This window comes from Prunus dulcis, chromosome 8 (assembly GCF_902201215.1).
Source record: "Prunus dulcis chromosome 8, ALMONDv2, whole genome shotgun sequence".
Classification (NCBI taxonomy): domain Eukaryota; kingdom Viridiplantae; phylum Streptophyta; class Magnoliopsida; order Rosales; family Rosaceae; genus Prunus; species Prunus dulcis.
In genome coordinates, this window is record NC_047657.1 from 11,102,847 (window position 1) to 11,115,842 (window position 12,996).

The 12,996-nt window shown below is 37.0% G+C and overlaps 2 protein-coding genes across 3 annotated transcripts; both read left to right on the forward strand.

Annotated features, from left to right (window-relative positions):
* The first annotated feature begins 619 nt into the window (after window positions 1-619).
* Window positions 620-9,028, forward strand: LOC117637490 (protein CASP). 2 transcript variants are annotated; one of them, XM_034372387.1, is made up of 19 exons: window positions 624-906; window positions 1,453-1,563; window positions 1,807-1,985; window positions 2,683-2,832; window positions 3,319-3,407; window positions 3,529-3,638; window positions 3,787-3,881; window positions 4,144-4,199; window positions 5,033-5,198; window positions 5,411-5,503; window positions 6,208-6,336; window positions 6,467-6,586; window positions 6,878-6,958; window positions 7,681-7,788; window positions 7,904-8,047; window positions 8,167-8,268; window positions 8,399-8,478; window positions 8,659-8,751; window positions 8,844-9,028. In XM_034372387.1, exons 1-19 carry the CDS (start codon window positions 822-824, stop codon window positions 8,902-8,904), a joined length of 2,052 nt encoding a protein of 683 aa, XP_034228278.1. In that variant the 5' UTR covers window positions 624-821; the 3' UTR covers window positions 8,905-9,028. The 2 variants fall into 2 exon arrangements, 1 of the variants encoding a protein (XP_034228278.1); XR_004587186.1 differs by lacking the exons at window positions 8,659-8,751; window positions 8,844-9,028 and having other exon boundaries at window positions 620-906; window positions 7,904-8,046; window positions 8,165-8,268; window positions 8,399-8,477.
* Window positions 9,029-9,743: 715 nt separating this feature from the next.
* On the forward strand, window positions 9,744-12,929 carry LOC117637491 (pre-mRNA-splicing factor ATP-dependent RNA helicase DEAH1-like). The gene has a single exon (XM_034372388.1). The coding sequence runs from the start codon at window positions 10,018-10,020 to the stop codon at window positions 12,874-12,876; it is 2,859 nt and encodes a 952-aa protein (XP_034228279.1). The 5' UTR covers window positions 9,744-10,017; the 3' UTR covers window positions 12,877-12,929.
* The last annotated feature ends 67 nt before the right edge of the window (window positions 12,930-12,996 follow it).

Here is a 12,996-nt window from a genome sequence, read left to right on the forward strand (position 1 = left end):
AAAAGAAAACCAACAAATATTTTTCATTTTGAAGGTTAAGGCCTTGATTCCAATCCTTGCGTTTTGCCATTTATAGACAACTATTGTCAATTTAAATTTACTCAGCATTGCAATACAAATATAAAGGGTAAATTATTCAAGTGGTCCTCAAATTTATACTCGATTTATATTTTGGTCCCTCAACTAAATTATTCGTTCAAATGTTCTATCAACTCTATATTATTCGCTCCAGTTGTCCTGTCGTCTAATTTTGTTAGATTTAACCTAATTTTAGAGTAAATAATGACCAATTTGCCCTCATATTTAACAGAAATATTGACAGAATGTAACGGTATGACTAATGGGACGAATAATATAGAGTCGATGGACAATTTGAACGAATAAATTATGTATTGGAAAGAAAAAAAATTCACAACACAACAAGACACGACAAATATAAATTTTCACGATAAGTTGGCCAGAGTATGACGGTCACTTCTCTATTGACCCAACTACAGGCCCAATCTTTGACCGAAAAAATTACTTCAGGCCCAATAAAATTTTTTCTATTGACCCAACCCAAAAGCCATTTGGTTCACTTTGTTTTTTCTTTTTCTTTTTTCTTAATTAATGAAAGGCATTTGCTTCACTTTCAAGTCGCGAGCAACACAATAGGCATTGCCAGATGAGAAGCCATTAAATAACCAAAATCCAAAGCTCTGTTTTTCTCAGATCCATCTCTCTTCCATTTCGATCTCTCATTCCGCTAATTGTACCTCACTGAATTGCAAGCCCAAAGAACGACGTGCTGTTTTAGGACGTAAAAATCCGAGTCTGGGCAAATGGAGGCTCCGCAAGGCGGATCCGACCGAGACAAATCGAGCTCCTCCTCTTCCCCCATCTCCGTCGTCTCCAATTTCTGGAAAGGTATCTTTCAATTTGGTGATAGCTTAGTTTATGCTTTCAGTTGAAGCCTTGAGTTGTTGTTTTGCTTGAAGAACATGAGAATGGTAGCATCCACAACTTTTTTCTTCATGTAGCTCTGCAATTTGCTTTTGTATCATCACGTCTAAATGTTATTGATTGGATTCTATGTTACTAGAAATATTAGTAAAAACTAGCTTTGATTTATGCTTCATTTGGATCATTCACAATTTGTTCATATTTACAGCAATGATGCAATTAACTAATATTATTGGGCTTTATCGCGTTTTGTGTACAATTATTAAGTATTGGAGTAAAAGTTAACTAAATCACATAATAGTAGTGAGAGTGGAAGGAGTTTATCCATAAGAAATTGCAGAAGGGCTTGAAATGTGCATATAATGGGAATAAAAAGTATTCATAGATGATGCCTCATGGACTGACCACTGTGACGACCTAGGTTTTGGGTTGCGTAACGAACGAAACAGGAACAATGAACATCATTCTAAAAAGTATTTATTATTGGCTGATTTTGTTTTTTATTGACAGAATTTGATTTGGAGAAGGAAAAAAGTGTACTGGATGAGCAAGGGCTCAGGATAGCTGAAAATCAAGAAAACAGCCAGAAGAATAGGCGGAAGCTTGCAGAGAGCACTAGAGGTATGCCGTTTTATATTCTCATGATCAGACTAAATGTACTTTGTTTACATTGATGGGATTTCTCTAATTAGTAGTTGGTCAAGTGAGGGAAGAGGACCGCCTCTCCCTGGGCCAGCCTGAATTACTTCTTGGAAGTGGAGATCTTGGGTACCTTGTAGACGCCTTTTTTCTGTGATTTAATTGTTCCATCTCACTTTGCATGATAAAACATATTTGTTAATTTACAAATTGTTTTGCTGACAGATTTCAAGAAAGCTTCCCCAGAGGAAAAGCTAAATCTTTTTAACTCTTTACTTAGAGGTTACCAAGAAGAAGTTGATAATCTGACCAAGAGAGCAAAGTTTGGGGAGAATGCTTTTCTTAACATCTATCAAAAACTTTATGAGGCTCCAGATCCTTATCTGGCTCTTGCTTCAAGTGCTGTAAGTACCACAATACTTCATTCAGCTTTCCATGGCAGCTAGTTTTTAATATTTTCTTGAAATATCAACCTTGATTTGGTGCATCCTTTGATCCTTATACATTAACGTGAATGAACTTCAATGATGTTAAGCATTATATGCATGAATTAAATAACTCAGGCTATTATCTTTGAACCAAAAAAATTGCTCTTTACACTTGTGTCTTTGGTAAATTTTGAAATCCAATTTTTCCCTCCAAACAATTGAAGGGAAAAAAAAAAATAAATCCCCCTACCTCAGGATATTTCAGCGCTTGGTCAGCTCTATGGCAATTGTAGGGCATCATGGTGGTGGGTTGTTTTTCTATTTAAACTTGATTGAAAGTTAAAAATTGATGATGGGTATGAGTGTAATTTCATCAACAAAAGATTTGGTGATTAAAAGAGCAAGATTTTGGCTTTAAATAGAATCCCATAACTCTCAAATGCAAGTGTATGATTACAGTTGTGAATCCAATTGAAAAATCATTGATTCATTAGTGTTGTTTGAGGAAAATTTTCTGTGGTTGCTTGTTCATATAAATGAACTGGAAAAGTTCTATGATCAAAATCCTGCATCATTTTTTGACTCCATGTTGTATCTCTTGTGCGTACTCTGCTCTTTAGCTGTGAGGTGTGTCTCTATGTTTCATTAGTAAACTTGTATTCATCTCCTGCAGGAGCAAGATCTGAAATTGTCTGAATTAGAATCTGAGAATAGGAAAATGAAAGTTGAGCTTGAAGAATTCAGGACAGAAGCAACTCATTTAAAGAATCAACAGGCAACGATAAGAAGACTTGAAGAGCGCAACCGTCAGTTAGAGCAACAGGTGGGCTATGTTTAATATTAATTTTCTAAATTAAAAAAACACCACTTTATCTTTTGAGGTGGTTTGAAATTTTCAATTTCTCAATATGGCAACTGATTTTTTATTGGTAATGCAAAGTATTTACTAATAGCATCATTCCATCTCAAGTTAGACAAATGAATTGGGTTGATAAATGGTTTCTTCCCAGGCTACTCTTTGGTGAGGTATCTCTTAGTTAAAGGTAGATGTAAATTGTAATCATGTAATCAGTTTTTTAAAATGCAAATGATCATTACCTTCCTTTATCATGCCATGTGCTCTTGTAGTTCGTTCTTTCCAAATCATTTTTTTATTTTATGGATTTCATTATGTTACTTTGTTATAATAATTAAAATGTAATTGTTGGAGCATTTGGCCATATTGGAAATTTAGAGCAGAACAAATATGCACTCTTTAACCAGTGGTGATATCCCTTTGTAATGAGTGAACTTTCTCGTATGCTGTCAGATGGAGGATAAAGTTAAAGAAATTGTGGAGATCAAGCAACGCAGTTTTGCAGAAGAGAACCAGAAAATGCTTGAGGTCCTAAAAGAAAGGTAACAATTCCTGTCATATAGCCAGATTTATTTGACTGATGTCAGGGAAATTTTACATGACATCTCTGAATGGTTTTGTTTTGTGTCTTTTGATGTCTTATTGAAACTTCACTTTATACAGAGAGCAATTGTTGCAAGATCAATTACGACAAGCTAAAGACAGTGTTTTCAATATGCAGAAATTACATGAGCTTGCTCAAAGTCAATTGTTCGAGCTTCGTGCTCAATCTGGTGAGTGCCAAATTTCCTGATTTCTTCTCTAGAACATCTTTAATACATTCGCGAGATCCTCTGATATCATATTTTATAGGTCATCTATCTCTCAAGCAAACATGATAAATTTTCTTGAAGTACCTCATGTTTTGTCGACTGATTTCAGATGAAGAGAGGGCAACCAAGCAATCCGAGGTCAATCTTCTGATGGATGAAGTTGAACGGGCCCAGACACGGCTTCTTAGTCTTGAGAGGGAGAAGGTGTGTGCGAAACCCAAAAATTTTATGTTACAAGATGAGTTGTTCATAATCCACTTTCAACATTCATTGTACATTCTTTATTTGTAGCTGTTGCATTGTAGTTTCATACTCTTTTGTGCAAATAGATCATACGTTGTGAATTTTCATTGTTTGTTAAGGTACAGGCTGCCACAATCATTGTTTATTCAATTTCTTGATTTTGCTTTTTGCAGTAAATGGTTCTTCATTGTTGAAGCCCCATTTTTCATTGAACATTTTGCAGGGACTTCTGCGCTCCAAATTAGACACAGCAAATGAAGACACTGAAAATAAGAACAGGTGAGGTACTTCAGAGTCTTACTTGTACTTCTATGTCCCCAGAGACAATGGTTTCAATTTATTTTCGTTGTTTTTGAGATGATAGTTATTTTATTCCATGAACAATGAAAATACAAAGGCCCTGCCTTAGAAATTTGGAATTTTTAATCTTAAAAATACATAATGTTTGTTATTTTATTGTGAAGATTCCATGAATTCTATTCTATGTGAAATATATTGCTGCTCTAAGAAACTAAGCATAGTATTCTTAGAATTAAGAACTTATTAAAAGAAAAAAAAAAAACAAATAGAAAAGAACTTCTTCCAATATTCTAGTGATGGAAGTAACTGATTGAATGAGTCTCTGCTATCTTCTCTTGTTCATTCTTCGTATGCATCAATCCTTTACCACAAGTGCGTTAGTTGCAAATTGCGATCTGCTAGTCCAGTGGATAGTATATACTTGAAAATTTTAGAAGAGCTTATCAGCCATCCCTATAGGAAAGGTTTAGATGAATATTTGTGATCTTCACTTGGGTGCTCCTCCCTTCATCATTGAGCTTGTCAGATGTTAAAGTTTAATGAGAGGGTGTCGTCTTGAATAGCTTTATTAGAACAGCCCTTGGTACCAGTTAGGGTGGACTTATATTCTAGTAACATGTTTCGTGACTTTTTGGCATCCTATTGGCATAGTGTCGGATTTTGGGTTTTTTACCCTGCTCTCTAAGTGGGATTATAGATATTTGATGTATCTATAGTATTCTGTTCCTCCATTGCGATTAAGCTTTTGTATAGATTGGTTCTATTCTCTTTGGGTTATCTTTTTATATCTCAAGTTTATTGCTGTGCTACAGTGATACTTCAGATTCAAATAGGATCCTTGAGAATTCTTTAATTGCCAAAGAGAAGATCATCGCCGAACTTAACATGGAACTGCACAATATTGAAACAACATTATCAAATGAAAGAGAGGAACACCTGAACGAGATCAAGAAGTTGAATGCATTGCTCATTGAAAAGGTATACTAATTTTATTGCTTCAGCTCACTGAAAGATCCTAGTCTTGCTTTGTAGTTCTATGATGCTCCAGAAACTGAAGCCATGCAATTGCCACCTTCTCATCTGATGACCTGTGTTATATAATTGAGCTCCCACCTCCTCTTCTGTACCACAGTTTTCTTTAATGTCTTCTCTTTTCCTCTAATCATTTTATTTTATGCCTTTTAATTAAGGAAGCTGCTCTGGAGGAGATGAAGAAAGAGCTTCAGGGTAGGCCAACAACAAAACTGGTTGATGATTTGCGTAAAAAGGTGAAAATTTTGCAGGTAATGCCTTCTTTCTCTACATTCTTTATCTCTGAAGTTGCCTGTTATAAATTTAGCTTCAGTTTCATGAGTGTTATTGAAAGTTGTTTTTTAGTTCTTTTAATGTTTAGTTTTTTTCTTGTACTTGTTTTCTTTTCTGTTCGGAGAAATTCGAAGGACATATTTGCGAGGAAACTAATTACTATTTCTTATTGTCAAATTGCATTCACTTTGCACGATGACTGGAATAAATTCACTACGATGTACCTTCAGTGTTACTGTTTCAAGTATGTTGTCTATCAGTCTACAATGGGAACCCATGTATGGGACTCCTGTGAAAATAGGCCGGAATGATTGGGGTCATGTTGGTAAATTGAAATGGTAATTGGCATTACTGAGTACGCTAATACTATAGTCCAACTATGATGTATAAGATATGTATTTTATTTGAATAAATCAAGTTCACTATCAATGATTATTTTAAATGCTCACATCAGTGGTTCTATTTTTTCTTTTTTCTTTTTCTTTTCTGCTTGATTCTTGTCCCTCTTAATTTTATTCTCTTCTATTTATCTCCCGGTTTGTATTGTTTATTTGTTCTCACTTATCTTCTTTTCTTCCATAGAATTCCTTGTTATTTTGAAGCATTGTTCTTATTTTCCTGGTACCTCACCCCAACAGTGTTCTGTTAATCTCTCTTTAACTTCACATTATTATATTTGTAGGCAGTGGGTTATAATTCCATTGAGGCTGAAGATTGGGAAGTAGCCACAAGCGGGGAAGAGATGAGCAAAATGGAGTCTCTTCTTCTTGATAAAAACCGGAAAATGGAGCATGAACTCACACAGTTGAAAGTATGAAGACATGCATGCACGTGCAGATGCATTTGATTGGATTACTGTCCAGCTCTTGTCAGAGATTGATACCTTTTCTATTACTAATCTGTCATTTTGTCTGATGTATTTTTTATTGTGCTACTTTTAGGTCAAACTTTCGGAGAAAGCATTGTTGCTGGAAAAAGCTGATGGCAAGACAGCAGAACTTACAGCAAACGTTAATGAACAACAAAAGTTAATCCAAAAGTTGGAGGATGACATACTGAAGGTGGGGATCAATGGCTCATTGGGGGCCTGAATGAGTGTTACTTTTGGCTTCCATGATATGAACTATATAAAGTATATGGATATATCCAACTTTTTTTTTTTTTTTTTTTTCCAGTTACAATTTTGACAAATGGAGTTACTTTAGAGTTTATAAATATATAATGAGTTAAGTATTGACATAAACGCATTCAAACTCTCATGCACATATGTGCAACCATCATATGATGCATAACTATGTACGCTAGTTGCCCCCACAATTCTGTAAATTTTTACTTTTCCCTTTCTAATGCAGGGCTATAGTTCCAAGGATAAGAAAGGAAGCCTATTTGATGACTGGGATCTTTCAGAGGCTAGGAGCACTGAGGTGTCTGAGGTACCCCTCATCTCTCTCCCTGCCTCCCCTCTACATATCTCCGTTTCTCTAATTTTTGATAAATATTATTCTCCACATAAAAGTCCATCAGTCATAAGGTCAATAATTTCGAAAATATACTTCTTTGCTGCAATAATGCGTTCTCTTTCCTTCATGGCTGCTTTGTTAGTATTAGTCCTTAATCAAAGATTTTTATTCTTGGGAGATATCATGATGTTAAGGTGTAAGAAAGTTTGAAATCACCTAGTTAATCGTATTGTTATTGGGTAGTTCTCATTGAAGCATATCATGCATTCTTAGCAAAATATATAAGTCTTGTGTTTTTGGTTTTTGCAAATTCTAGAGTATGTCCAACGCATGCTGATGCCTGTGGATCACTTCAGCAACCTGCCCAGTAGGTTTTGGCCGGTTTTAGACTGCATGCCAGTGCTTTGGTATATTCAGTTAATAACATTGGTGATGATTGCCAAATTTGTTCACAATTATTATATCATTGGCTCCTGGCCTATTTGGTTTCGAGCCTTTTGACAATTTAATCGGCAAAATATGTAACATATTTTTTATTAATATACTCGTGAACTTTCTGTGCTAATTGCTAATTTGTAGTTAAGCGATAGATCTTGACATGTACTATAAATTCCATATTACTCGCTTTGGTTAAGTAATCATTTGGTTTCACATTAATTTATCTTGTTCTAGATCTAATAGCCTTTCTGAATCAGAATGCAGATCAGAAGCACGTTTCCTCGGACCAAGATCAAAGCTCAATGCTTAAGGTTATCTGTAACCAGCGAGATCGATTCAGGACACGCTTGAGAGAGACAGAAGAAGTACGTTGTTTATTTTCAAACATCCACAATTGCTTTGGTTTTTTAATCTGCCATATCATATGGCTAGATTACGTGTCCAATCATTTGACTTTGCTGACTGATTTTGTTGTATTAGGAAATAAGGCAGTTGAAGGAAAGGATAGGGGCGTTAACAGCAGAACTGGAAAAGACAAAAGCTGATAATGTTAAACTCTATGGAAAGATTCGTTATGTTCAGGATTACAGTCTTGAAAAAGTAGTTTCTAGAGGATCAAAAAAGGTACTCTACATATGTTGCTATGTTCATCCTATTATGTGCTTTTAGTACCTTTTTCACATTTTTGGTCAGAGTTTTTTTTGTTCCTTAATATATTCTGTTCCTTTTTGTGGTAATTTCAGCCTGCAGAGGATCTTGAAAGTGGTTTCTCCTCAGATGTTGAATCCAAATACAAGAAGATATATGAGGATGACATAAATCCTTTTGCAGCCTTCTCGAAAAAGGTTGCTAATTTTTACTTTCTCGTGAAATTATATGTTTGTTATCAAAGATGCTTTCATCCTGGAATTTATTCTGTTTTACTTTCCTTTATTTGTTAGATATCATATATTAAACTTAATTTACTCATAACAGGAAAGGGATCAGAGGTACAAGGAGTTGGGTTTCAGGGATAGAATTACACTTAGCAGCGGACGTTTTCTTCTTGGCAACAAGTAAGATCACATTTTATTCTCAATTACTCGGAATGTGCCTCATAAAAAAAAAATTTATATTGTATAGGGGGTGTGTTCAAACCATTTTTGGGTGCTAATAAAATAACTGTTCAAAGTGTTTTTCGTCTCTAAATACAAACATATTTCTAGTTTAATTTACTGAGGAGAATTATCGTGCAGGTATGCTCGGACTTTTGCATTTTTCTACACTATTGGGTTGCATATACTGGTGTTCACCTGTCTCTACCGAATGTCAGCCCTGAGCTATCTTAGGTATTGAACTATCCGTTGATTTTGTAGCAGTTTTTATGGTTAGCTTTCTCGCCCCTTGAATTTTTTATTTATTATTATTATTTTTTTTGCAGCAATGGTCAGGAGGATGTAATTATTGGCGATAAACAACTGAACCTCCCACATGCGCTCTAGAATTACATGACAAAATATGTATATAAACCGACCAAAAATTCACCAAACTTTATGTTATTCTTTGTTTCCTCCAGATTTGATTATAAGGATACTGGTATTTTTGTTTATTATTATTTTTTTGGTACCGTGGCAGATTACTGGAAAATTTTCACCCCCAACAGTAATTTATTGAAAACATTTATCATGTGACCAAAAGTAGTAACTTCTCTGCAACCTACGGTAGTTGCAATTGGTAAAAACGTGCCGCGAGTTTAGGTCACAAACTATAGACTAACAATATTTAAAGCTAATAAAAAGAAGGGGGATTCACTATTATACCCAATATGGGGGCCCAAATTATAAAAATACCCTATATAAAATGGACTTTAAAAACACACCCAAAGCTCATTTACAACATAACAAAAAAGCTTTTAACTTCTTATAAATTACAAAACTGCCATCAATTTCTTAAAACAAGCCCAACTCCAAAATCTCATAAAAATACCCAAAGCACTCAATAGGGCATCAAAGTAATTTAATAATCAATATTAAATTCAATAAGGCTAGCTATCATTTTTTGGGTTTTTTTGGGTTTGTTTATAGGAATTCAATTGTGTAGGGTTTATTTATAATATTAGTGCTAGAAATGGGTATATCACTAAATATCTCTAAAAAGAATGAACCCTGAAACGCCTTTTTGAAATCCTACTTGGTGTAGGAAATCCTAGCCCATGTCGATTAGGGTTTCAGTTAATAAGCCTGTTTGAAATCCTACTTGGTTTAGTAAATCCAAGACCGTGTCGAAAACGGTTTCAGTAAGTTGCCTATATAAAGCCTGTAAACGGTTTCAGTAAGTTGCCTATATAAAGCCTGTTTGAAATCCTATTTGGTTTAGGAAATCCTACTTGGTTTAGGAAATCCTCTATGTCAGTCAGTTGCCTATATAAATATTATAAAGTCCTCTACAAGAAAATGTGTGAAGCATACAGTTTTGGGTTTGGCTGGCCATCCTTAAACGTGTGGTTTTTTTTCGTGCATATTCCAATAAAAACTTCACTGGCTAGTTCTGCCAGAACAGATTTCCAGAAACCTAAACACTAATCCCATCGTTGATTAACTTCAATCGGATTGGAGATGGCGAAACAGTTCAGGAAGAAGGTGTTGAGTCGAGAAGATGATGAAGATGAGACTGCACAAAACAGAAAAGAGAAAGAGAGAGGGGTTAAACGACAACCAACTTCCCCACATGAAGCAAATGATGATGATGATAGTTCAGAGTCTGAACAAGAGAGATTGTGTGATCAAAGAGAGCGAGAGCAACTGGACCGTAATATAAGGGAGCGGGATGCAGCCGCAACGCGAAAGCTATCAGAGCAAAAGGAGGCTTTCGCTACTCGGAGAAGCAATATTGTTGGCGACGTTGAAACTTTAAGAAAAGTTTCAAGACAAGAATATTTAAAGAAAAGGGAGGCAAATAAATTAAAGGAACTTGGAGAATCTATAGAAGATGGGGAGTACTTGTATAAAGGCGTTAAGCTTACTGAAGTGGAATACAATCGATTAAGTTACGAGAAGAAAATATATGAGCTTGCGACGAAGCATGAGGCTGCTACTCATCATGATCATGATCATGATCAGTACTACAGGATTCCGGAACCCTATGACGATCATGAGGGCGGTGTTAATCAGGAGAAGCGATTCTCGGTGGCTTTACAACGTTGCTGGGATGATGACCTGAATGGCAGGGATAAAAAATCGAACCAGTTTGCAGAACAGAAAGCCTGGGAGGATCAGCAAATTGGGAAGGCAACACTGAAGTTTGGTTCGAAAAACAAAAGGCGAAAATGTGATGAGGAGTATGGTTTTGTATTTGAAGACCAGATTGAATTTGTCAAGAAGTCAGTACTACTGGAGGGTGATCAGATGATTGCTAACGGTAATGTTGACGTCGGGAAAGTGAAACCATCCCATCAGTTGGATAAGCTGCGGGAGGAGAGGAAAACATTACCTATCTACTCATTTCGTGAGAGATTGCTCCAAGATGTTGAAAAAAATCAGGTTCTTATTATTGTTGGCGAAACTGGATCTGGAAAAACTACACAGATACCTCAATATCTACACGAGGCCGGGTACACAAAGGGAGGAAAGAAGATCGGGTGCACACAACCACGGCGAATTGCTGCTATGAGCGTTGCTGCCAGGGTTTCTCAAGAGATGGGTGTCAAGCTTGGGCATGCGGTTGGTTATTCCATCCGTTTCGAGGATTGCACCTCTGCGAAGACTGTTTTGAAATACATGACAGATGGAATGCTGCTGCGAGAATTCCTTGTTGAGCCAGATTTGGCAAGCTACAGTGTGGTGATGGTGGACGAGGCTCATGAGAGAACACTGTCAACGGATGTTTTGTTAGGATTGCTCAAGGACATTGCACGATACAGACCTGACCTTAAACTGATCATTTCAAGTGCTACTCTCGATGCTGAGAAGTTCAGTGACTTCTTTGATTCCGCCAAGATTCTAAGAATCCCTGGGAGACGGTATCCGGTTGATATACACTACATGGAAGCACCGCAGGCTGATTACCTAGATGCAGCAATTGTGGCTGCACTTCAAGTATACGTGACACAACCGCCTGGGGACATATTGGTTTTTCTCACTGGTCAGGAAGAAATCGAAACAGCGGAGGAGATATTTAAACACAGGACAAGGGGGTTAGGGACGAAAATTAGTGAGCTTATAATCTGTCCCATATATGAAAACCTGCCCACGGAGCTGCAGGCTAAAATCTTTGAGCCAACACCGGAAGGGGCTAGAAAAGTTGTCCTCGCTACAAATATTGCAGAGACCTCTCTGACTATTGATGGGATCAAATATGTCATTGACCCCGGCTTCAGCAAGATGAAATCTTATAATCCGAGGAGTGGGATGGAGTCACTGCAAGTCACCCCGATCTCAAAGGCATCCTCCATGCAAAGGGCAGGTCGGGCTGGTCGAACAGGGCACGGCAAGTGCTTCCGGTTATACACTAGTTACAACTATGACAGTGATTTAGATGATACCTCAGTTCCGGAAGTGCAGCGGACTAACCTCGCCAATGTTGTTCTCACGCTCAAGAGCCTCGGCATTCATGACTTGGTGAATTTCGAGTTCATGGACCCTCCACCTTGTGAAGCATTACTAAAAGCCCTGGAATTGTTGTTTGCACTCGGTGCATTAAACAAAGTGGGGGAGCTAACTAAAGTTGGTAGACGGATGGCGGAGTTCCCTGTTGATCCAATGCTATCTAAAATGATTGTGGCCTCGGACAAGTACAAGTGCTCAGATGAGGTAATCTCCATTGCTGCCATGCTTTCCACCGGTAGTTCAATCTTCTATCGTCCAAAAGACAAACAAGTACATGCTGACACTGCAAGGTTGAGGTTTCACAGTGGGAATGTGGGAGATCACATTGCATTGCTTAAGGTTTACAATGCATGGAAAGAGGCAAATTACTCGACGCAATGGTGTTACGAAAACTATATACAAGTTAGGAGCATGAAAAGAGCAAGAGACATCCGTGATCAACTCGAGCGCCTCTTGGAGAGGGTTGAGATCAAGCTCAGTAGCTCAAATGATTTAGAGGCCATAAAGAAGGCCGTTACATCAGGATTCTTCCCTCATTGTGCTAGGCTGCAGAAGAATGGGTCATATAGAACAATCAAACACCCTCACACTGCCCATATACACCCCAGCTCAGGGATTATGGCATTGGAACATCACTTGCTTCCTAGATGTGTTTTGTACCATGAACTGGTACTGACTACCAAGGAATATATGAGACAGGTCACAGAGATAAAGCCGGAATGGTTGGTTGAAATAGCTCCACATTATTACCAGTTGAACGGGGTCGTTGAGGAGGATTACTCAACTTCAAAGAAGATGCCTCGTGGAAAAGGGCGTACAAGCACTTCAAAGCAAATTCCTAATCTTGTTGATTACAGCATATGTGTATGATTAGGCATATGAGTTTTTCTGAAATTATTTTTATATATGTACATCTCCATTTAATTTTGCACGAGTGAGAATACATAGATCTATTGTGTCTTTGTGCAGCCAAACTCCATCTTTTTCTGT